Source organism: Sylvia atricapilla, chromosome 4 (genome assembly GCF_009819655.1).
Source record: "Sylvia atricapilla isolate bSylAtr1 chromosome 4, bSylAtr1.pri, whole genome shotgun sequence".
Taxonomy (NCBI): domain Eukaryota; kingdom Metazoa; phylum Chordata; class Aves; order Passeriformes; family Sylviidae; genus Sylvia; species Sylvia atricapilla.
The window spans coordinates 5,109,299-5,134,841 of record NC_089143.1 but is presented as its reverse complement, the minus strand read 5'-3'; the positions used below and the strand labels follow the sequence as shown (position 1 = coordinate 5,134,841).

The 25,543-nt window shown below is 37.4% G+C and overlaps 2 protein-coding genes across 2 annotated transcripts in view; one reads left to right on the top strand and one right to left on the bottom strand.

The window, feature by feature from the left end:
* Positions 1-1,256: 1,256 nt before the first annotated feature.
* PPAT (phosphoribosyl pyrophosphate amidotransferase) lies at positions 1,257-9,335 on the bottom strand. Its single transcript, XM_066317238.1, has 9 exons — positions 9,132-9,335; positions 8,440-8,552; positions 8,167-8,312; positions 6,881-6,953; positions 5,385-5,536; positions 4,071-4,198; positions 3,542-3,763; positions 2,672-2,792; positions 1,257-1,426 (listed from the first exon to the last, which is right to left on the bottom strand). Exons 1-9 carry the CDS (start codon positions 9,333-9,335, stop codon positions 1,257-1,259), a joined length of 1,329 nt encoding a protein of 442 aa, XP_066173335.1.
* A 2,766-nt stretch (positions 9,336-12,101) lies between these two features.
* PAICS (phosphoribosylaminoimidazole carboxylase and phosphoribosylaminoimidazolesuccinocarboxamide synthase) overlaps positions 12,102-25,543 on the top strand; it is a 42,275-nt gene continuing 28,833 nt past the window's right edge. Inside the window, exons 1-5 of the mRNA XM_066317226.1 lie at positions 12,102-12,622; positions 17,186-17,272; positions 20,555-20,992; positions 21,969-22,058; positions 22,784-22,855. Coding sequence (XP_066173323.1) covers positions 12,235-12,622; positions 17,186-17,272; positions 20,555-20,992; positions 21,969-22,058; positions 22,784-22,855 — 1,075 coding nt within the window. The 5' untranslated portion in view covers positions 12,102-12,234. The remainder of the gene's footprint in view (positions 12,623-17,185; positions 17,273-20,554; positions 20,993-21,968; positions 22,059-22,783; positions 22,856-25,543) is intronic.

Sequence of the window (25,543 nt, the reverse complement as noted above, 5' to 3'; positions counted from 1 at the left end):
AAACTCTTAAACTTTTCTATTTATTTTTTTAACAGTGTCACAAACAATTACAAGGCCAACATACACATTATTAAATAGAAAATCTAAATCTAATTCGCTGGTATTCAGTGAGAAAAACTGAGGTATACAAAATATTTCTAAAATTGTGCGGAAATTTGCAATAGTTTTGAAAAGGTGCTTTTCCATTTTCAGCTAGTGGTTCATTGTCCAAATGATCTTCCTGTATACCAGTAACTGTGTAATTGTGACCAACTGAACACAATGCATTTAACAGCTAATGGTTCTTCAGAACACTTGGGGTTTTTTTTAAACATTTATTCTAATAGCAGTAATGTAGTAAAATAAGACTATAGCCAGAACAACTCATGATCTTAATTTGATATATCATTTTTACTGTTAAGTGTGGAAAGTTGGGGTTTCTTTTTTAGTTTACTTTGGATGTTGACAAATGAAAAGTACACTTCAGAAATTGTCAGACTTATCTCAGAGAAAAAAAAAGGCAGAAAACAAAAAAGAACAGCAGTGCCAAGTATGTTTTTCTTCTTTCACACTGTATTGGGAATTGATAGAAGCACACAAAGGTAATGTAATTACATGACTTATAAAACAGAATTTTACAGTTACAAAACTAGATAGCTTTTGGCTGAGCACTTCCCTGAGTCTTCATTTTGAAAAATCATGTTAGACATCATGTGCATAGAATCTGTTACAAAGGCCTCAATTAAAAAAGGCTGTATGCAAAAGTTAGAGACTTCTATTCTTAAAAACCCTAAGCAACAACTGCTGAGGAAGCAATTTTATTCTTCAGAATTTCATATTTTTCCTAAAGATAAAAGCAAACTTCAGATATTTTTGCATTAAGACTTGGATAATTTGAAATTACATCATCACATGATTTGTGCTTTGTGAGTAAGTCTAATGGGGAAGGTTTTAGAACAAGACCAAAACAACAAACTCTGGGACTTCTACATAATTAAAAAACCTTTGGTTTTTATAGCATTTTGTGAGAAAATAGAAGGCACAACTGTGCATCAAAACTACACAATTTTGTATTTTAATCTGTTTACATTGTTTTCATCAGCACATCAGACTTTCTGTAAGTCTTTCTTAAAGATGTGTTTTAGTAACAGCAATTAGTTAGCTGTCATAAGGCTTCTGTTTGACCTAAATGAAAAAAAAAAGGCTATTTAGCAAGAAGGCATCATTGAAAAAGGTACATTCAACAACTTATGAACTTATGTCCATCCACTAAAAGTTCACCATTCTAGCTCAACGGGGTAGTCTCCAGTGAGACAAGCTGTGCAATGACCAATCTTTCCAATAGGTGACTTCTGGCTTATAGGGCTGTTTTCTTGTCTTGCTTTGATGCTTTCTTGCACAGATGATACCAACCCTTCCACAGAAAGATAGACAACACTGTCTGCTCCTAGAGGAAAGAAAAGGGTCATCAGTTAAAGCTGCAGTATTTATTACTATATTATAACACCAAATGCAATGCTCTTTGGAAATGCAGTCACATTATCATATCGATTGTGAAAGAGAATGACTGAAAAACTTCTTAAGATTGTAGTATGTCTTGCCTTTCTCAAATGCTTTGTGCAGGGAGCAGAGTCACTGAACTCTAGACAGAAGGTTCTGTTGGGAGCAAATATGTGACACATAACTGCAAAACCAGAAGCAAAGTCTGGAGTGTGTACTGACTCCCTGTAGCATCCCAGAGTTAACCTTAGTTCGGGTCTGGAAGTAGATGTGTGTGTGGCTAGTGCTTCCCAAATCTGAGCCCCAAGGGCTACCAAACCCTCTCTGGGACCTGGAGGAGGGGAAGACCATTGTGTTAAAAAAAAGTCATTATGCAATTCATGCCAATTTTCTAGCAGCAGGAATGTTTGATAACCTGCTCATATCGTTAGTTTTCTATCCTTTGCATTCGTGGTGAATGATACTTAAAAACAAGATCCTACACACTTGGAATTAATTTCACAATAATTTTTGGGAAAAGATTTCATTGCAGTATCAGACAGTGAAAGTAAGTATTTAACACAGGAAATCAGAGTTCACAATGCAACATCAACTGTCAATCTTCATTGTGGTCTGCTGCAAACACAACTCGAAATTTCAGAAGGTTTTTAACATTCTTTAAATTCCAATGTCATTTCTTTCAAAGTGAAATATATAATGCAGTTAAAATGATTTACATAAATGTCTATTTGTAGAAAACTCAGTGGATGTTTACAAATTCTGAATATATTTTAATGAATATCTCATGAAAGTGAAACTACATCCACTTTTCAGTATAGGACAGATTTTCACTACTTATTTTCTTCCTGGTGTTTTGATTGCAGTAGCTCCTTTTTGTCAAGTTTCTCAGAAGGAGCTTTAAGTATTGGAAAGCTTTGTTGTCATACTTTATTTGCAACTTATGTTTATGCAATTATTCTAATACTTTTTATTGTTTTGAAAAATACAGTTTCTTAACTGTGTTTTAAAAAAAGGTATGTTGTTGAATTGGTTTGACCCACAGAGTACTCACAATGGAGAAATCTACCTTACCAACCTTACAGTTCTTTAGTCAGTATTGCCACTGATGCCTTGATATGTTCTCCTTTATTTTTTAGGAGATTATAAAATACAGTTGACAACTCTTACAAGAAAAAAAAAAAGTAGCATTTACCTATATAGTTTGCAAGATCATAAAATTCAGGTCTGTTGGCAATGAGTTCTTCTTTAGTCGGAATGTTTATTCCCATGTAACAAGGAAATCTTATGGGAGGTGAAGCTACACGGATGTGAACCTGAATAAAAATAGTTTCAAAGCAGGCTGATGTAAATTGACAGTCAGCAGATCACAACATAATAGCAAAGTCTCAATTCTGCACAGTGATAATGAACAGAACACAGCACTTCACAGAAATCATTCATGAGTTAAAGTAAGAGAAAGCTTTTTTCAGATGCCAACACAGCAGGCATAAGGTAAGACAGTTTTAGAACTTCTTTTTATACAATATTTCCTAATGTTCTTAGAAGGTTCCTCCCTGATTTTACTTCTCTTCTGTGGTGTTCAGTTCTCGATAAACAAGTTTCAGTTTACAAAAATATTATACAGGAAATTTTTGCTCTAGTGACTGACTTGCACACTGTTTTACTTAAAAATCTTAATCAATTATAAAATGATGCTCTGGTGACTTAAGCTATGTGCTATTTACAGCAGTATATGGTTGTATGTTTTGCACTCCCACAAGTCACACATCCAGGAATACTTAAGTCTTCTGATCTTAACTTATTTCTATTCCATTCTTTTGTTATTTGCCAGATAGTGCTTTCTAAGTGGAGACCTGTTCCTCAATCACTCAAAACTCACTCTCATACAAAAGAATCTTCTTAACCTATGTTCACAATAAACACACACTAGCCATTTTTTTCCCACATTTGCCCTTTCAAATAAGCCAACAATGTACAGTACAAATGAAGACACACCCCTGTGCTTTAACCCCCCATCAACTCCTATTTACATCTGTATTGTACTGACTTCAAATGAACTCACCTCTTTGGCTCCTGATTCTCTCAGTAGTTTTATTATGGGTGAAATGGTATTGCCTCTCACAATTGAATCATCAATGATAACAACTCGTTTGCCTTTAAAGTTATCAGACAGAACACCAAACTTCTTTGCAACACCAAGTTGCCGTAACCTCATATTTGGCTGGATAAATGTTCTCCCTACGTATCGATTCTTACAGAGCACTTCAACATATGGTAGTCCACACTGCAAACAGGAGACAGTTCAGCAGAATTAATATAGAAGGACTTGTTAGTCTCAGTTACTCAGAGTTTAAAGTGACCTTAGGACTTAGTATGACTTCACAGTAACCAAAAGATGTTTTAAATAACTTAATATAGAGGAATAATGATAGAAAAACAAGGCAAGGGACTCAATAGGAGTAGCCTGCACACTGAAGATACAGAGCTTTATCAATATGCAACTGTAACAGCTCACATCATTATAGTCCATTACAAAAAGAAATGTGTATAAATATACTTGGAGGGGGAAAAAAAAGCAAGGTAACATATACCTTTTGAGCATAGCCAAGAGCTGCTGGGGTTGCAGACTCTGGAACAGTGCTGACCAGGTCTGCTTCCACAGGTGCTTCAATAGCAAGCTGCTGCCCACATCTTCTGCGGACTGAATACACCATCTGACCTAAGAATAGAAAGAAGTCTTTTTCTTGGGATGCATGATTCGTATTTCCTCTCAATTTTCTGTATGAATTTCTGTGTCAAGTTGTAGGCATAGAAGTCGATGAGAAAAGTTCCAGAACTGATAAGCAGTCACTTGCATATGGTAATTTTTTATTTCCTTCCATAATGTCACATTCTAATTCATATTTGTATCACTACATGGAGAATTAAAATCCAGTTTGCCCTATCTGGGAAACTAACTGAAGGTCCTGCAGGAGGAAAGAATCTATGCCTTGCCTGTTCATAATGTGCATATTCTATTTTTAGACTGTTTTTTCCAACAAACAATTTATGCAATACTTCTGTCTGCTTCTGTCCACTTACTCACTTTTGAATCAGTTGACAAAATTCACCCTGAATTTAGTAAGGGGATAAGGGGACTCAGAAGCTTTTAAGGTCTGAAAAAATTTTTGATGTGGGAAAGAAGTGGTAGTAGATGAGGCACAGCAAAAGCTACAGCAGCAGTAGCAAGGAATGTGGGAAATGAGGATACTGAAGGGTAAGGTAATAATGAAAGAAAAGGAATTTGGGGTGAAACTGGCTTTATAAGGGTGGGGAATTGTACTGGATCAATGGATAACGTGTCCCTAGAAAGCAATGAAGAGATTGTTTCCCAGATATGGCAGTCCGGGCTAGTATTTTGAGGACTTCTATTGAAATAGTAATAAAAGCATTACACTGACAATGCCAAGTACTTAGATAATGCATAGATTTACAAGTTAAATTACAAGCATCTTCCTGAAATTATGCTTATTGCAAAGAAAAATATAAAAATAAAGTTATTTGGTAAATCCTATTTCATAAGTCTAATTTTTAAAATGTTTCCCAAGAACCAATAAAGTTCCTTTCTTCAGTCTTTCACTTTTAAAAGATATTTCATCTACCTTAATTATGTTTGTGGCCCTTTTCATCCCTTCTGCAGGAATATGCAGCCTATCTGAGGCTGTATCCACATCCAGAAACAGGAAGATGATGTTACATGCTCCTCCTGATGAGTCTTATCTCAAAAGCTTTGCAGCCCATTCTGTCCTAGCTGAGCTCTGTAAGCTTATATTCAGTGGTACTTTACTATGATCCCAGAGTTATTGTGCTCCAGGATAACATCTTGCACTATTTTTGGAAGAGTTCTGGATGAAACATTTTTGTACCTTCAAAAATACTGTCTGGTCTTGCAAAATAAACATATTCAAAGATGCAGAATGCTGATGGATCTCCTTCGTGTCTCCGTACAACATCCAGTGTCTGGACATCATGTCTGGATATTTTCACAATCTCTCCAGGAAGGACCTCCCTATAGTACCTTGAAAAAGAAATACAGAGAAGTTAGAAATGCCCTGCAGCTGGATGATAATTTTGATATACAAACAAGAGTCAACTGACAGGAAAAAATGTTTTTGAACATCCTAACGTGGCAACTTGCTTCCACTTTGGGATTTGACCTGAAGCATTTTAAGACAAAGATGCAAAGAAAACTGACCCTTACTAAAACAGTCTGATTTAATATCCAAAAGCAATAAACTAGAGTAAAAACACTCAACTTAGTACCAGAGAATTATGGTATTTGTCCTGTGTGTGAGACATACTGTACAGGCTTAATTGAGATTGAATATATTTTAATAATATAGTCCTGTATCAATAGTAGAGAATTTTCCTATGAAAACTAATAAACCTTACAGTGCAATATAGGAAATATAATCAAGAATAGAGGTGGTAGCCAAAATAATCCTGCCTCACAAGCCAAATCTAGAGAAATATTTGTCTAGAGATGACAGATAAATACCCCCAAATGACATAAAGCTAACTAGAAAGGTACCTTCTATTCCTCAAATCTGCAGAAGTATGGAATAGTTTCAGTATATTATATAAAGTGTTCAACCTTATTAAACATTTTTCTAGATCCTTTAGTGAGTCCTCAGGTGGCTATTCTAACATCTAAATCTATCCCCAAAATATTGAAATATTCTGGAGATACAAATCAGAGGTGAGCAAATCTGTGTTTATTCACTGGTCAGATACTAGCAGTTGCAGGCAGCTACAGCAGAAATTTAGACAAAATGGCTTTACTGAAAACACAGAGGATTCAGCTGATTGTCCAGCATAGTGAGCTTTTCTTAACAGAAATTTTGAAGAAGTTTCAGAAAACAGTTGGTTTTTTATTAACAAGTTAAATTACAAGCATCTTCCTGAAATGACGCTTATTGCAAAGAAAAAGATAAAAATAAATTTATTTTTATCTTTTTCTGGCTTACCAGACAGCATATGCTACAACTCAGGTTATTTCAGCCTGTGAGCTACCAGTGTTAACTTTTCTGTAGGTGAAGAATTATTTTGTAATACAACTATGCTGCTGAAAATGAGGGCAAAATGAGTAAGTTATATGGGTATATTAGGTGCAATAAGTAAGAGGCATTTACTTTGTGATAGTAGTTGTCTTTACTGTTACTTTCTGAACATATAAATCTTTTTTTACAATCATCTGATCAAGGAAATAAACTGGCAAAAACCAGGACTAGCAAAAACATTTTCCACAGCAAACTAAACCTTAGTGTCTTTCATGTTGTTATAATTACAATATTTGGCAACTTGGGATTTAATGACTGCCTAAGGAAGAACTTTCAGATAAAGTGAGAATCAGGCCACTTACTCTGCACCAATAGACAAAAAGCTACAGGATTCAGAAGAGACAACCCATCCTTCTGTTTCAGTGTTATCTTTTCCTGAAATAAAAGATTTCAGTTAGAGTCCCCAATTTTTGCTGCCATGACCCCCCACAATCACATTTTTGCTGCAGTATCTGGCTTGCTATGGTTGCCAAGTGTGCAATTAAAGACTATTGTAATTTCTAAGTAAAAGGTATAGCATTCCACTGTTTCCACCTTTTTATTATTTAAAAAAATCACAAACAAATCCACAAAAGAAATATCATAAACCTGTTCTGGGCAGAAGTGGAAGTAACACCATTGTATTCACAGCTCATGAAGAGAGACAGTTCAGGCAACCACCTTGGTTATCCCCCCACTATTTCAAACTTTTCAAATTCTAGTTCAGTGACTTTAGATAGACATAATTACTCTTGTTCACACAAGAAACTCCTTTTCCTATGCTAAATAGGTTGATGGATAGATGCTTTTGATTACAATGGATGTTGGATTGAATTCCAATGAGAGTTTTGAGAGTCAACCACAGGAAAGATCTAATTGTGTCGCAAATGGTAAGAATGTCTCTAATGCTTTAAAAAATCTTGGTAATTTTTCTTGTGATTAAAATGACTCAGTTTTCTGAAGATATGGGAGCATTTGCTGCTTTGCCTTTGAACAAGTAAAGAGATTTTAATCTCACTTAATGGAAAATTGTTGTTTTGCAGGCTGAACCAGAAATACAAGCAATTTTCCCATAAACTGATAGTGTAATGGTCCAGTCACTACATGTGACTGGATTGCTTGGAATTCAGAGATACACTGAAAGCAATCCAGCACTTTTTGCCCACCTTACTATACGAGAAAAAAAGGAAGAAACCAGACTTGTTTCTAGACATTGTCCTGAGCAACTGGTTTTAAGTGGCCCAGCTTGAGGAAGGAATTTGGACCTTTAGAGCTTCCTTCCAACCTCAACCCCTCTGTGATTCTGTTCATCCCTGCTTTCCTGTTTAAGCAATGAGAAATTATTTAAATTGTATTACAGTCAGGCTGCCTAATTGTGGAAAGCCTGCTCTGAGTGCCACTGAGATTACCTGTATCTGGGAAAATGGAATTTTGCACACTTCCTACAGACTTTTTTTTCCCTTTACCAACTTTTTTGGTTTTGACTTTTCATCACATATTCCTACTTACAACCGAGTAAGTGGAGCTTTAATTACTTGTATCAGTGATTTCACACACACACACTATGCATATGGAGATTCATACATTCATACATAAATACATAGTTTACCTTTTCCATTCATGTCCCCAACTGGAATAAGGCGACCAATGCAGAGCGGGCGATTCCCATATGGATCTCGTACTGCATAGATTATGTCTTTATGCATAATTAGCAATGAATACGAAGTTGGAGTTTCCTTCATTAAGTTCTTTATTCTGGAACGAGACAGAGCGGAACGTAACTGTGAGTCACACGAAGAGCTGTGTGCATTTATTTATTTATAGCTGCACATCATGCTGAGGTTTAATGGCTGGTGCTGGCTGTGAAGCCCACGCTCCTCACCTTGCCACCCAGTCGGCCGTGTCGTCGTTTTCCAGTGGGGGTGTGAAAGCCAGCAGCTGGGTGATCAGTTCACTGTCAGAACTGGTCGACAGTCCCACGCCGTGCCGCATGAGCTTCGCAGACACAAACCAAAAGGGTTACCAGCATTAAAAATGGTAAATTTTTAAAAAAACAATCTCACATCACGCTGCTCAGATTTGAACCTAACAACACCTCGGTGCAATGAACAAATGTTTTACACTATTTCAGGGGATCACAGCATAATAATGCCATGTTTCTTCCAACAAGCCAACTGTGTAAAATGAGTTTGGACAATCTTCTACACTGGTACTACATTTTTTCTTTTTCATCTCATTCCTTTGCTCCGCATGTAACCAAAATTAATGCTGTTAATATTCAGGGCATAAATTTATGTTTGGGCCATTCAATTAGCTTTGTGCATGCTCTGGGAAGAGAGTTAAAATACAAAAGAGAAAATGTGAAATTGCCTATAGCAGATCCAGAAAGAGATATCAAGGCAGAATCCCCTTCACAGGACTTTTCCCCCCCCCCAAATGATATATTTTGATTAGGGTGCTCTTTCATAACCCCAAACAATTTGGTATTAAGGAAAAGTCACAGCAACCAGATTGCTCCTTTCTGCCTCACACTCAGAAAGAAAAAATGCCAGAGCCCCCAAAGGAGGTACTAACCTTCCTTCTGAGTCGTGCAGCATTTGTTAGCTCCCCATTGTGTGCCACAGCAATCTTCCCATGAAGAGTCTCTACAACAAAAGGCTGGCAGTTCTGCAGCTCAGAAATTCCTGAGGTGGAGTACCTCGTGTGCCCAATACCCAGGTTTGAAGGGTACAGCTTCTTCAGGCTGTCTGCACTGAAGACATGATTTATAAGACCCATTCCCTTTGGGAGAAAAAGAAAAAAAAAAGGTTCTGTTTGGTTTTATTTTCCTGGTGACATTCTAAGTTCTTCTTCTGCCTCATGCTGATATAGTATTAATGGAACTTTAAGAAAAAGGCAAATAACCTGAAAGACATGGGGAAGAAAGAAACTGCGCAGGTGTCACAGTGGTATATCAGATCCCTTTAGTCCTGTTTTTAAATAAAGCAATATACATTTTTGTGCTGAGGACTTTCAAGGAACAATCTATTCCCTGACTAAAAATATATACTTTTAAGGCTGTGGTCATTATATGTCTTGTAACATCCCCTGTGGTTGTCTCAGCTAAAGAAAGTCTGTGTGACCTTCCTTCTCAGGCCTCCATTCTGCCATAGCTCTTTTTTTTGCTACATATAGGTAAAGTAATGGCCACTTCCTTGAGTCTCACTAATATAAGATTTAGTCATCCATTTTCTTGTGCATGTTCTGTAACAGTATTTTTTTTTCTTTTTGAAGTCAAGAAGAGCATCAGTGCTCTTCCAAATCTGCAGAGTTAACACCTGAGGTGCAGGGTGACTTTGGTAAAAAGTTTTTGTGGCATCAGAAGCATGCTCTGGCTAAGTTCTGTGTGCCTGGCACTGTATGCACAGAAACACATATCAGGACAACGTTGGCAGGTTTGTTTTAAGCATACACTCAAGACAGGTAACAAAATGAGACACTCTCACTGACAGAATCAAAACAGCCCATCAAGCATGTTACCTTTTTCTCTAACTACACTGTTTCTTAGCAGAAACTAACTTACATACATCTCCATTAAAAACACAAAACATTTATTTGCATTTTACCTTGTGCACTTTGAATGTTTGGGATGACTCGCCATCACTTGTCACAATTCCAGCGCTCTCCTGGCCCCTATGGACAAAATAAGATCAATGTAAAGCACTGACATGAAACACTTTAACATACAATGGATAGGTGGTTTTTTAATGGAATTTTAATGTAGGCTTATTTGTTGTTTCATTTTAATTGCTGTGTTAATTTGGAGGTTTCTTGCCTGTAGTATGCTTTATTTCAAGACAGTCACGTAAGGTTTGTGCCCAAGTCCACTAAATTGAGTGGGAACCCTTCCACTAATAAGCACTGGCTCAGGGTCTTATCAGACTTCAATTTCAGTACAGGCATAACATAAAAACATACTCTTAATTGGAAAAGCCATTTTTAGATGGTCTAGGCGATAGTACTAGGTTCTATTGTGCTATTCTATTCCTGCTTTGGATTGTGACACGTTACTAAAAACTGATGGTGTTGCTTAGAGGAATGGATTGTCTTTTCCACTAATCACCTACACAGAAGCTTTTGCATTTTTGCACTTAGGCAGACAAGCTAGCACTTACACCTCTAACAGCTACATGGAAGAAATCATGTGGGTGCATACACCTAATGATGGTCATCTCAGCTTCTGAACTCGGGCAAAACAAGTTTGATGTACAACTCTCACTGCAAATATTTCTCTTACAGCACATCAGCCTCGGGCTGGCAGCTGTGCTTTGTTGAACAGGCACCTGCCCGTGGTTTGCAAACCAGTCTTTATCCATTGAAAAGGTTTGCTTTGCAGACTGGATTTTTTTTTTTTTTTTAATTTTTTTTGTGGATAACAGTGCAGGCTGCTCCATCTCCCTTTAAAAGACTTCCTGAAATAAGGCAGTATTGCCTATAACAAAACTGCTGCCATGTGCCTGCCTGTGCCTGTAATACTCATCTGGACTTTGGTAGATGGATGAGCTCAGGTCCACGCTCATTTATAATAATGCCTGAATAGGAAAAATGTTTTTCTTAAAAAGGGAACGACAACTAATGTCCTATTTCTGCATTGGACTGTTTAACTCAGTTGAGGTCACTGGAATTATTTATTATAAGGAACAATAAAATTTGGCACAAAAATCAATAAAACAGATGCTAATCTACAACTGACATGCTCATTTCCAATTTTCTCCAGTTCATAAAATCTCTATTTTTTTACTAGTCCCAGTTTGACGTAAAGCAAAAATTTTAAAGAACACTTGCTTACAGAAAGCAAAACAAACCAAACTTCCTACGTATCTGCACAAATATGCCCTGTTAGTGACAGAGTTCTTCAAAGGAAAATAATCAGAGATGAGGGCATTCTTAAAGCCATTTACTTTAACTCACAAAGATGTTCCATCTATAAACATGAAGACTGGTAGTAAGACTTAAGGGTTGGTGCACTGCATTCAGAAACTTGTCATTGCAAATGTTAATATTACAGGACATTTCCATTTTAATACTGTCATGGTCTCTTTAAACAGTAACTAAATCACTAGGAAGAGGGAAGCAGACACCCCAAGGAAGGCCCTGGTCAAAGTGTTGGATTACATCTTTCACTCAGCGCTGACAAAAGACACGGGAGCTCAGTTTCCTTATCAACAACGCTTGCACCACTTTACCAGACTTTAAACATGCTATCTTTTATTAAAACGCCTCTAATAAATAAAAGGTCGAGATGTGAAGCTGTAGGAAGGCCCGGTCCCGCGGCAGGGCCCCTCAGGAGCAGGCTGCCCGGGGCCTCCCTGCCACAAGATGACTGTGCGTTTAATCTCGCTCTGTTTTGTTGGGTTTGGTGATTTATTTTTTTAAAAAGAAACTAAACAGACTCTTTTTGCCTCTCTTCTCACACCCTGGTGCCCGTATTGACTCCCTCAGAAGAGTCCCAGCCGCTTCCCTGGCCCGGCTCCAGCGCTTTATTTGGCAGCGTCTCAAGTTACTCCCCTCAGGCAGCTTGAGCCAGTCAAACTAGATCCTTTCATCTCGGCGGAGCTTACTGACAACCAGCCGTCTGGTTTCCTAGGAAACAAAATCTTGGCTAGAAATAGTGAATCATTTCCAGGTCACTTTCAACATGGAGAGTGGAGCAGGGAAGCATTGGACTGAGGAGGAGGTTAAAGCCTTGTTAAGCGTCTGGTCAGAAAAAAATATCAGAAAGCAACTGCACGGCACCCTGAGGAATAAAGGAATATTTATCTACATTGCTAAAAGGTTACAGGAGTTGGGAGTGTGCAGGGACTGGAAACAGTGCCGTGCAAAGTACAAAAACCTGAAGTACGAATACAGAACGGTTAAATATGCCCACAACTCTGGGGATGTCACTAAAAGCATGAAGTTTTTCCATGACCTGGATGCCATATTGCGATATGAGCCCGTCACACAATTAGCAGCAGAAGAAAACGGCAGGTGTCCTGCGACTGAGATGCAGCTGAACACAAGCCCCACAGCAGACAGCACGCAAGGTAAAAAAAAAATAAAAATAAAATATTTTTTTTGCTTCTATTTTTTTCCTCTCTTTGCTTAAAACCCAAAGGGAATGAAACCGAAGGCTGGCTTGGCTGGTGCTGGAGCGGAGGCTGCTGGAAGTGACTGGATGCACGCCTCGCGCAGGGGAATAAAATGTTAGCACCCACCAGTGTTGAAGTCTGTAAATACAGCTTAATTCCAGCAAAAATTATGCTAACTGCCTGTATTGCAGCCTCGGTGAGGACTTGCTAGTGTCCAGGTTCCTGCACTGGGTGGAAATGCTGAAATTAAAATAAGCTGCTTTCTTTTCCCTTTGCCTTTCGTTTGCAGCGCTTTGGAAGCAGGTTTTTGTAGAGCGCCAATTCGGATGTAAACGTAAAGAAAAAGAAAAGGTTGAAACTGCCAGGGTGTTGTAAAAATTGTTGTTTGTTGTGATGCAAGTGAAATTTAGGCTTTTTATTCTTATTTCTCATATATATATATATATCAGCTTTATATTTAAGTGTGATGACTTAAGGTAAATTATTTTATAAGCAGTTTTACTTAAATATTCAAGAAACAGATGCTTAATAATCTCTCATTAAAAACTAGTTTAGCAGTGAAAGTAAAAATTATCGTATTTATCAGACTATTTTGCAGCAGACCAAGTGAATACAGCTGCTTTTATTCTGAAGAGAGTTTTACTAAATTATTTGCATCTCTTATTTTATTCAACCTTCTTTACATATGCATTTAAGCTCTGCTTAACATTTCATTAGGGTCAATCTCTTGTTTGACATCACTCAAATCTCCTTGTCACATCCTAAATGTCACTGAAGCATAAGCCCCAATGATAGTTTTAAGTACCAAAATAAGATGACTAAAAAGAGAAATTAAAAGCTTAATTTATTCCCATGGTATGTAGCAATTTACATTAATTAAGATTGTGACTCTTTTTTAAGAAAACAAGAAACTCAACATTGTTGCCAGGGGATATTGTCAAAGGCATAGAAAGGAGCTGGACACTGAGCCTGTCCTTGGACCATTCCACGTCTCCTTCCACAATGCTGTTTTACAGATTTGAGGAAAAGAAATTGCCGTTTTTCCCTTGTCATTATTTACCTTAACAAAAAGCTTGACCTTAATTTGTCACCACTATCAGAAAGCTTCCAACCTGTCAAAGTCACTTCAAATTAAAATGGCAATTTTATGATATTGTAATGCGCTCTCTGCACTGTGAATTGCAACCCATTCTTATTTTTAAACCTGCAGAACTGAGGCTAATACAAGCTGATACACTTTGAAGATGACATGAAATTAAGATAGTGTCCTACATCTGAGGATCTGCCATTAGATTATCCTCTGTATATGTTAATGTAGTTTGCACCTGGTAATCCTGATTCTCATCTGCTTTAGACCTCTAGCAAATTTAAACCATCAAAAGTTAATTTCAATTGTGAATCCCAAACTATAGTATCTATAAAAATAATAGATATTACCCCTGGGTGAGACATGCCTTGTTTTGAAGCATTTGGACAGTCTGGTTTTAAAGGTGGTATAATTAAATATATTGCTTTATTGCACAAGCACTTCTGTCACTCTCTCCGGAAAAATAAAAAGCAGCCAGGTTTTACAGATAAAGAAAAATTAAATGCAACCAACTAATAATGCAACAATAATGCAAAAATTGAAATGCAAAGATTTCCACAACCACCGCAGCTGAGCCGCAAGGAAAGCACACTAAGACAGAAATGTGTCCTGCAGCTATGCAGAATGCCTGCACACATCCACAACACGGGGCTGAGGAACAGCTGTGAGATCATCAACTTTCTTACTCAGGAATGCAAGTCAAGCAGCTCACCCTGAACTAGGGCCCCAGTCCTGTTCCACCTGCAGTCAGAGTACGGTAATGCCCAGCACGGAAGTTTGAAGAGCACTTGTAGGGCAGAACTGGCATCGGTGGCTCTGCAGCTGATGCTGTCTGGCAGGGACAGAGCTGCTGCTGTCGCTCCCACAGAGGGAAAGGCAAATCCCTGCAAAGGCAGCTCCCTGCTCCTGCCCCAGCAGAGATTGCGGGCCCTCTCCTGGGCTTCTGCCTTTTCAAGCACAGTGTGTTACAGGAGAGGAGAGGAAAATGGTCCCTCACCTCTTTTAAAAGAGGCACAGACATCTCATTTTGAGGGGGCTGGAGGAATCAAGGATGTCTAAGCTTAAGGCTGGAATAGCAAGAACAAAATGCTATCAGCAAACTAAAACCTGTGACTAATAATATGCGTCCACCATGAACATCTTATTTTATTGTAAGAAATTGATAGCTATACTGATTTGTCTTCTTAAAAAGCATGACAGGGGACAGGGCATGTTCCCAAATAATTCACAGTGTATTTACCATTCTGCTTAGCCTCAGTCTCAACATTCCTATGCATGCTTAATGTAAAGATGCAAAGCATGTCTTTACATTATCTCAGCTACTGGGAGATTGCTGGGGAGGGAGAGCAGCAGGAAAAGAAGACACTACTTTTTTTTATAGGACTGAATAGTATTTCAATAGTGTTCCCTTGAGGATTTTTAATACATGATAGAATCAGTTTTCTTTTGAAAATGTATTTGAAGAAATTATTACTGAAAATCTTAATCAAATCTGAGAGGGGTCTCAGGACAAACCCGGTAACAACACATACCAGTTCCCTCATTGTTCATGAAAAGATAACACTTTATGCATAAGCACATGCATATGTAAGTGGAGAGGTTCATGCTGTCCTCCCAGAACACATTTTAGAGGCAGAGTTGTAGCTTAAATGATCATTAAAAAAGATACAAGTCAACATGTTCTCTTCAAGTACAGTTTGTGTATTATCACACTAATACCAACCAAGAAAATCTACATAAAGTGATGGTGAGTGCTATGAAAAATGGTATATTTCATTAGAGTTCAAATAAATGACCTTCCCATTTTGTTAATCAAGTTAAATCAAGTTTTAATAAACCAAATACATTATTTACAAAATACTTGCCTAATAATTCAAGTTTTACACTTTTTATATTTCTTTTTTTATGTTTAAGTATACAGGCACTGGTCACCTTGCTTGACCTTCACTTTATCTCAGCAAATGCAGAAAGATTATCAATATTTTTGACTGGTCTGCTCTGAGAAAGGTGCTGAGCAGAAATGCATCAACAATGACTGGCCAAAAACTCAGCTACTAAAAGGCAGGAAGATTCTTCAGAAATGCTGACATAAAAGTGCCACTTACATATGGTTTTCCATGTCTGCACTTTCAACATGTAATTGAGAGTATTTTATATAGTTCTTTTTAAACAAATGTGCAATACTTTCATTGAGCAGCTTTTCTGGTACAGCAATATCTTTTTGTGGTAACTGTTCTTACTTACTAAAAATACAAAAAAGTTTCTCTTTTAATATAATAGTGTAATTAACATTGCTCATACTAGTGCTTATGGCACACTCAGAAGCCTTCCAGCAGAGAATTTATTCTTCTCTCCCTGGTTCACTGTGCTGCTTTTAAGCAGCTGAAATGCCAGTCCTGTCCCTGGAGGTGCAGGGATGAGCAGCAGCTCCTGCTAAGGGAAGCCAGGCCGACAGCTGGGAGCAGTCAGAGATCAGGCCACTGCATCTGTGAGTCACCCTGAGCTTTGCTGAAAGTCAGGAGGATTTAGGATAATGTTTTCAAACGCAGTTTTCAGTTTCACCCACGTCAGGGGTGGGAGGTTGCATCCTTAGGGCACCTCATTACTGCTCCCCGTGAGGAACTAGTGACAAACTCCTGCAGAGCTGCGAGCTTTGATCCGGGTGCCCTGCCTGGCTGGAGCTCACCCAAACTCAGCTCCTGTACAAGGAATCAACATTTCAAACCTCCTGCCAACATGGTGTGTTGAAAACAGCACACTACCACGGGACAACTCACAAGTCTGTACTCTGTGAAAATGGAGCTGGTTCTGAACCTGACGTACATTTGCTGCTTTTTAAACTTACTTAGCAAGTGCTATAATGTTCCTTTTGGAACAAATATAGAAAAGGTATGCTGGAGAAAGCCAGGCTTAATCCTGTCAGCTACAAGTCTGTTGTCAGGCCACAATGAATGTTTTGGTTCCCTCCCCATTCCGTTAATGAATTCCATTGATTTCCAGAGCTCTGTGCAGAACATCCTTGTTTTTGTCACACTCTTCTAGGAATTTATTTTTGTTACATAAATGGATTTGTGATTTTATGAATCTGTGTGCAAAGTCTGCCTTTATTTGTATGTTTCTTACCATACATTATCTACTTTACCCTGAATACTGAGTCAGAAAAGCATACAAGTAACTAGTATCAAGTCAGTTTCAACTAAATTTTTAAAAAGCATTTCAAGCAGGCTTCATATACAAGAAATAAAGTTATTTGCCTCCTATAACTCATGTCCCTCTTATGGGGACAGGCTAAATTATTTTAAAATTTAATTTAACTACAAATTAAGTGTTGATATTTCCAAGTTAAAGATCTTCTCACGGTGTATGGACACTTTAATTTAAACTAATTTAGTTCATACCTATTTTTCATCTAAAACCTCTTTCCTTCCCAGGTGAAATACCAGTTTCTTTAGAAGATGATGAGGATGCTCCAGGAGATCCACTACTTTTTATACCTCATGCCAGACCAGTTCAACTAGGTATAGTATGGTGGTACAGAGAGATGAAAACTAAAAAGCAGCATGGGTGCCAGAGCACTTCTTGATACTTTGAAAACACTGTGATTCTGTTTCTGATCAGTGTGGCTTTAATACAGCCACACTCTTGCAGCATGTCCTTGTCAGAGTTAGCACTCAGTGGTGTTGTGCATCTCTAGACACTGACCACTGGGTATGATGTATATGCATGACCCCCACTTGCATGCAAACACACATCCCATGCTACAGCTTAATCATGTTAACTGCATTAACCACAGAAATTTTGTTAAATGCCAGTGGAAAGTATGCCACGTGCTAGCAGGGATACCCATGTCAGCTTGTGGCTTTTCCCTAGCTCATTTTCTTAAATCATGGATGCTTAAAGCAGCATGAGTGAGTGCTCTGAGCCAGGAGGGAAAGATGCAGAGCGATCCAGACTTGCAGTGGTGTCCAGCATAACTTCAAATTCACCTCTCCAAGCAAGGAGTGGTCAGCAATGCTTTTTAGTCCAACCAACCACAGAACTCATTTGGAACACGTCCTACTCTAGCAGTTTTGCTCAGCAAAGTTGCAAAGCAAAGGCATAAATCTGGCAAGACAGAAGGAGGTATCTTAGGTGTGAGCCCCTTCAAGTGGCAGCTACAGGAAATGGAGAAATACAAACACATTTTAGGCAGATTTAAGCAACTGATGTGCTGATTTGTTGCCTGGATGAACAGCAGCTGTCCTGAATTTCCTACATGCTCTTTCTATTTTTTATATACGCTCTATGCCTCAGTATACATTCCAATCTGGTTACAACTTTCATTACAAAATCTGCAAGGTGCCATATGCAGGAAGAAAACAAGGCACAGCCCATAGTAGCTATTGGCTGTTATAATAGCCTATGGCTATCATGTTACACATTACACCACTCTTGCCTGGCGTAGAAAGAAATTAAGGAAGAGATCAGAGTGTCACGTGGATTTTACACACATATAAAATACTTCATGCACATAAACAAAACATGCAAAAAGTATCTGAATCAAATTTCACAGGAAAATGCTTTTATTTCTCAGTGCTCAACACACTGCCAGGCAGAAAAGTCTTCAATTCTGAGGAAGCTGCTTTCTACAAAGTCAGCAAAATAACTTCAATTGCATGGGCTCTCAAGTACGTACTAGTACTAAAATGCCCTCCCCTAGTACCTCTTCTAGTCTGTAAGTTTCAGGCACTATCTCATAAACCACTGAAATAAAAATGCTGACATCTTTGTACCTATAACACCAAGTATTTTGGTTTTATCCCAGCAGATTAAACCTCAAAACTCAGGTTTGAGGAAGTTTAGAAGAAGATTAAATACAGCACAAATGCATCTTTCAGATAAAAAATAATGTATATCCTGCTTAAACTTTTTTTAAAACAAATTAGGACTAAAATGCTCTTAAGATATAAGGAAAATTTTTGCACTGACCATAACAGCTTTGTTTCAAAGCAGTACTTGTAGGCAGGATATTTTGAATCAGCATGTTTTTTAAAGGGAATGAGGAGCAAACAAACTCACCATTTTCCACTTTGCACACAGCAGAATAAGTCAGCAATATATCAAGTCACCAGAACTCATCTGAACTAATATCCACAACCAAAAGTGAGCTCAGTTGGAAATGAACTGATGAGTGAGATATACTGGTCTATACAAAGAGTAAAGATACTTTATTCCTCCCAGATGCTTTCCATGCTCTATGACTTTGGGAAGTGTAGAGAGCACCTCCTTGCATTCTTTGCCCTCTTTTTTTGTCATCTTCCCTAAGCCTTTCCTCTCTGGCCTATGTGATGTTGGCAGTTATCATCTGTGGCAGTTCCTATGGTTTGATTCAGCAGTAAGTCAGCATTTTTTTTCACTCCCTCAGAAAGAAATGGAGAAAGCATAAGTGATGTGCCACCTGAAAATTACCCTTCTCAACTACGATGCCTATGAGCTGGCTGCTGCAGAGTCCTGATTAACCCAGGACCATAAGGGGAAAAAAAAAGATATCTGTAGAGCAACTTGTTGTCAACTAGAATAAATTATGGAGACTAGCAAAAAATAGCTTTATCTAGGACAAATTTGTCCCAACAGATTATTATAAATATGCTCCACTGAAGCTCTGTGTACAATCTGATACTATTGCCATCACACACATCTCAGTGGCTATAAAGTATTGAACCTCCATAATCTGGTTTGCTATTCCAGAAGAAGACACTGACAAAGGCATTTATCACTGCAGTATGACTGTAAAAACCTCTCAGTTACTGTGCATCTTCATGCTGCTTTATTTAATCATGCCCTGGAGCTGGTTTTGGGTTTATTTATTTGGGATTTATAGTTATTTTTTCAAAGCTTTAGAAAATGCATGAGAAATCACTTTCCAAACTAATCTGATAACCAAAATCAAGTTTTAAAGCAAATTCATAAATAGAAACAAGGAAACTAAAACAACTAAAATAATAATATAGTTTTTTTAAAAAACTAAAGTATATAATATTTCAGTGTTGTAAGTTATTGCATGGGTGGCAACCTTTACAACATAATGTTAAAAAATAAAGTTGTAGACTGGAGAAAATTAAAAACTATCTTAGTTTTGCAGAGTAAGACAACTCACACTGATTTTCATTAAAACACCCCAAATATTTTGATTGGTCTGCTCTGAGAAAGGTGCAAGTTCTGTGCCATGAGAACTGGAGTCTCTCACTCAAACATTTGACTTAAGCAAAAGTCTCATTCCTCTTCTCCCCACAACTGAGGTGCTTTGTTAAAAAAGAAGGATCAGATTTTTTAGATCCTTACCCAGTGTGTGTAAAATAAAGTATGGCATGAATGCAGAAAGTTCAGTCTTGATGCTAGTGTCAGTGACTGGGGCCAATTTATTATTGTGCTCATGCAGCACATCCCATCTTCCCAACAGTACTCTTCTCTTCTCTAATGTCTGCAGGACAAAGCAGCTCATCAGTTGTTCTCAAAGGTCTTACAGGTAAAAATTTAGTGTATTAGGGAGAAGAAAGAATGAAGAAAGAAATGTTCCTCTTAGATTAATTAAATGTACATGTGCCATCTTAAGATCTATCTTCAAGTGAAAGCAAAACTTGTATCAGAATTATGACGCTGACAAATTAATAACCAATAGTTTGATTTTAATGTCACCTCTGCTCTATCTTTCTCTGGAGAAACAGCATCTTTCACTCCCATTCTTTGTGTCCTTTCCCCACCCCAACCACCCAATGCAGGTAACAAATATCTGTGTCTCTCCCCTACCCCACCCAATGCAGGTAATCCAGCATCAGCAGTGGAGCCTTCCAAACCACCAGCTTGTATTCCTACAGTAGCAAATGAAGGAGGAAAACACTGGACTGTTAATGAAGTCAGAGCTTTGATACGCATATGGTCAGATAAAAACATCCAGCAACAGCTGGAGGGGACAGTGAGAAATAAAAAAATATTTGAACAGGTCGCTGCTAGACTGCAAAAGTTTGGAATTGACAGGGACTGGAAGCAGTGCAGGACAAAATACAAAAATCTAAAACATGAATACAAGAGTGTAAAAAGTGCCCAAGACTCAGGGAGTAGGAGTAAAAGTATGAAGTTTTTTAATGAACTGGATGCTATTCTGGGGAACTGCACCATGGAACAAACAAGTAAATCAGATAATGATGAAAGTGAGAGGCCTCCAGAATGGACAGAAGCAATATCAGAAAAGGATTCTGTAGGTAAGTACTTCAACTACCCACATATTATTTAATTTTTTTAGTTTTTCAGCACTAGAGAGACCTTAAAAAAAACTCAAAAAGCACAGAGAGATTAACCAATTGAATGGGGTGGAAAAGCACTGAAGGGAAATTTACTAATTTGTCCAATAGTTTTGTATTTTATTAAAAAGTAATATTTCAGATTGAGTAACTGCCCTGTACTTGATTAGAACTGAGAAGAAAAGGAGGGGAAAAAAATATGAAGCCATAGGATAAAATGATAAAGACAATTCCAGTCAAAATCATGTCAGAGGAGACTGTTTCTAGTTTAGATGACAGAAGTGGATCAGAGAAGATAGTCAGACTATGTTACAAGAAAAATTAAGACACTGAGCCAAAAGACATCTGTAGTAACCGACACCGGTTAAAAAAATTAACATCTAAATTGTCTTTTTCTTATGGTCCCAAATATCTCAGTTTAATTGGCCTTTGGAGCAAGACTCCCAAACTCATGAGACAACAGTGAAAATAGCAAAAGGAACAGCACTAAGAATGCTGGCAGAGCTTGCCTTTGGGTTTGGGTGGTTATTGACAATTAATGGTAATGGATCATGACTGATGAACCTATACTACCCAAGAGTTAAAACATTTTTATTGGTACATACAACCAGAAACATGCTGGTTGTTAAAGAATAGAATTAAACATTAACCTTTTAGTTGAGGTGTTGGCCAAATTTAAGACTAGAAATCAGTAAAGTAATGGGAGAAATCAAGAAAAACATTACACTAAGATAGTCTGGCTGAAACCCATGAGAACATTTTGGGGGAAGGTTCACTCTTCAGTTGCCATTTCTAGACATTTTGTTAATACATCTACTTTGCCTTCTGGCATTAAGAGCATCCAAGGCTGGATGGACTTTTTAATTTGATACACCACAGCTGTTCTTACAAAATTAAAAAATTTGGTGCCCTAATTAATTTAGCATTATTTACACAGAAATACCTGGAGACACAGGTGAAGAAGACTCTGTGAGTAATATGTCAGAAGACCTACAGATTGCAGATATAAAGCAAGCTTCTGATTCAGGTAATCTGAAAAGTCTTCTGTTTTATATAAATACCTAAATTTAGTAAATAAAAATGAATTTCTAAAGTCAGTCCAAATTGTAATTATGGGTAGAAAATTCAGAGACCTAGAAAATGTAAAAGCAAGAGATAATGTCATAGAGATAACCATCATGTACTTATGTATTTACAATGTTCTGCTGAATTTGATAAAATCAGCCCAGCAAGTATCATTTCAAAGACTTGTAACACACAATGTATAGAAGAAACTACTAGTTTTATCAAGTTGAGTGCAATGTCCTACTGCATTTATGTTTACTTAAACTATGTATTCCCAAGGATCTGAATTGTTCAGTCTCCTGTACATGAACTAATAGAGCATCTCTTTTTCATGATATGTGATCAGGATATAATGGTGTAAATGCTCATGTCAGGGGATTAAAACTTCACTTAAGAGTCTCACTAAATATGGTGGTCATATGCTCTGCTCTTTACAAAGAAAGATTATGGTTTACATCTGAAAACATAAATTTCAGGGGAAGCAAGAGTTCAACATTCAGCCAGAGACACATGAAAGTCTCAGGCTGACAGGTTTTATTCTCCACAACAGAGCACCTCATGTTCTCTTTCAGTAGTGTGAGGCAGAACATGGTCTAAATTAGGCATTAAGGAGTAGTCTTACAGAATTTCAAATGGTCTAATGTAAAAGTGAAAGATTTTAATATCGAATTAAAAATCTTCTGACAGATGATGTTACTGTCAATGCTACTCCAGAGAATCGGGCAGCTCTGCATGTAACAAAAGAAACAGCTATGACAAGTAAGTAAAGAGATGGTTGATCATTGGTGGTAATTTAAAGTTTACCAGACAGTAACATTTTTATTTTTTTTTTAATTCAATAGCAATACATTAATGCATTTGAATTTATTAACAAATAAAAGAGTGACCTTTTACCAGCTCACCATGGGCACTTGACGCATTCCATGGAGAAAAACAGGTTGCCATGAAAAGTGCATTGCCTATAGGGACCTCATTTTCAGAGACAAATATGAAAGAAATAAACAGCATTTTGTGGGACCTAGTTAAGACTGCTTAAAAAAATGTATTAAATTTCATTTCTCCCCATCAACCAATAAGATTACAACATACACATGGATGGTAGTAAGGCACTGTAATAATACAAAGATTCAGCAGTGCTCCTTAATTGTCACCTACACAGTTTTCAACCTCCTGGTGCTACATAACATTGTAACTTCTTGGACTGCACTCTTCCAAACAAGCTATTTAAGATTAAGTTAAATGAATATTTCTAGTAAAACTCTGAGTACACATTTCTGTCATTTAAGGTAAATGTAGGTGTAAAGTTATCTGTAGTTTACCTTGGTTGCCATCTGCTTTTTCAAATATGTGTATTTTAACTGAATACTTTGTTTCTAGGTAATTGTAAATGAAATACGATTTTGCGGGGAAAAAATTTACATTGTGAGTGGTTCCAAAGTGTCTGTGACTCAGCTTATTCTCTCTTAAGATTATTTTTCAAACTTCTCTGGGGGAAAAAGGCAAAACCACTCTCCAAGGCAAAACTAACAAACAAGTTCAGTTTGCAAAATTCTTTCCCTCATTCCACAACAAACAACACACACTCAAATAATTTTTTGCAGGTGGTAAAAGGCACCTAGTCTTCAATTTTGTTAATGGTGACATAATTAGGTATTGCATAAAGCAGAGAAAAAATGCACACTTTTAATGTTACAATATCATGGAGACCCTTTGTTCTCTAACTGTGGTACATGCCTTTCCTAGACAATCCAAATAATTTTGAAATAAGAAAGTAAAGAGATGGTATGTAGCTCTGTACTCATAAATATACATGCTGATAAATAGTGAAAAAGGCAAACAGGCAGTGATACATTACACTGGTTGTTTGATATGAGTAATGTCTCACAATCACTCACATTTAGGATGTGACATTTTTTAAAAGCTCCTGCATATTCAACAGAACTTTTGTAGAAAAGTGTTTCTCAATAAGCATGGAATTATTAAATTTACAGGTACTTGTGTGCCTTGAAAAAAAAAACTTATAGAAAAGCCCAATTTGACATAAAGGAGAATTTAGAAATTCTGTTAAACTCATATCTGCATATCTTCCTTCTCAGTATATGCAGTTAATGTACTCTGCAGCCAGAGCTGCATATACACTTGCTCATATATATCTATATATACATATATATGAGTTAGCCAGGGCAGGCATTGCCTTCTGGAAACTGCAGATACATAAATGCACAGAAGATGCACGAGCTGCTTCAGAGAGCACGTGCTTCTCCTGATCTTACACCTGAATCTGAGTTATGAGCCACAGTTACAGTCACCACTGCCAGTCTTTATAAACAGCCCATATGGATCTATCATACTGTAGTAAGAAAAATACTAAGATGGTGTTAGTCAAAAGACAAATTCTCCAGTTTCAGGAGAACACCTAGTTATTTGATGTGCCCTAGTACTGTTTTTCTCCTCTTCCCATATGAATTTGCTACTCAAAGAGCAGCAAATGCCCATCTGAAAAGATGACAAAGATAAATAAATCCTCACAGCTCCTTGCACAGCCTGTCCTAGTTCCTGACATGCTGCTGTCAGCACTGTCCAGCTGGGGGAGCAGAAGGACCTCAACAGTCCCTAAGCCGTGGGTTTTCAGCTAAAGAGTCCTGTGATGGGCTGGGGACACTGTGGGTTGCTCTCTCTTTTGGCAAAACATATTCCACATTTAATCGATCTGCAGATAAAACCTTGTTTAGTCATTTTCACTCATGTTTTCAATTTCGTGAGGTCACTTTTAGTTGTTACAGAAATCTATTCAGAAGAGCAAATTACATATATATATATAAATATATGTATATATACAGTGTGTCAGTCCAAATTCGATGTACATTCCACGTGCATCAGACTTAGCAGAACCACCACAAAATGTATGTATAGGTGTTTGATTAGATTTGAAGTGCCAGGGAACAACAGTGGAGACGAAAACAGGCTTCTAAGAAATGCCATCTTACCATCTGATGTTCTTAAAAATATCTACATCAAGAATTTTACTTCAAACAAATTCCTTTCCTTGTCTTTATTTTCTTAGGATTTTTGATGTCCCATACACTTTACTATACATCTCTCTCAGAACAAATTTGGAATAAGTAGTGACACTTTCAAGATACATTCCTAAGCAAGGGCTTTTTAAAAATCTGTTGTTTAGAGTTAAGATCTCAAGTTGGTACATAGTCAGGCACTTAATATTGGCTTGAACACTTACTGTTGTGTGCATGGAATTTAAAATGTACAGATATGAAGTCAACAGATAATGTTTTCATACATGTGCCCCAGGCTAGTGTTAAGCAGTGTTTCAGAGAAGTGCAAACCCCGAAGTTCTTGATTATTTACTGCCTTAGCCTAGGCATATTTAGGCTGCAGACATAAACTCTTTAACTGTGCATCCAGTTTTCTGTATCCACTCTCACAGAT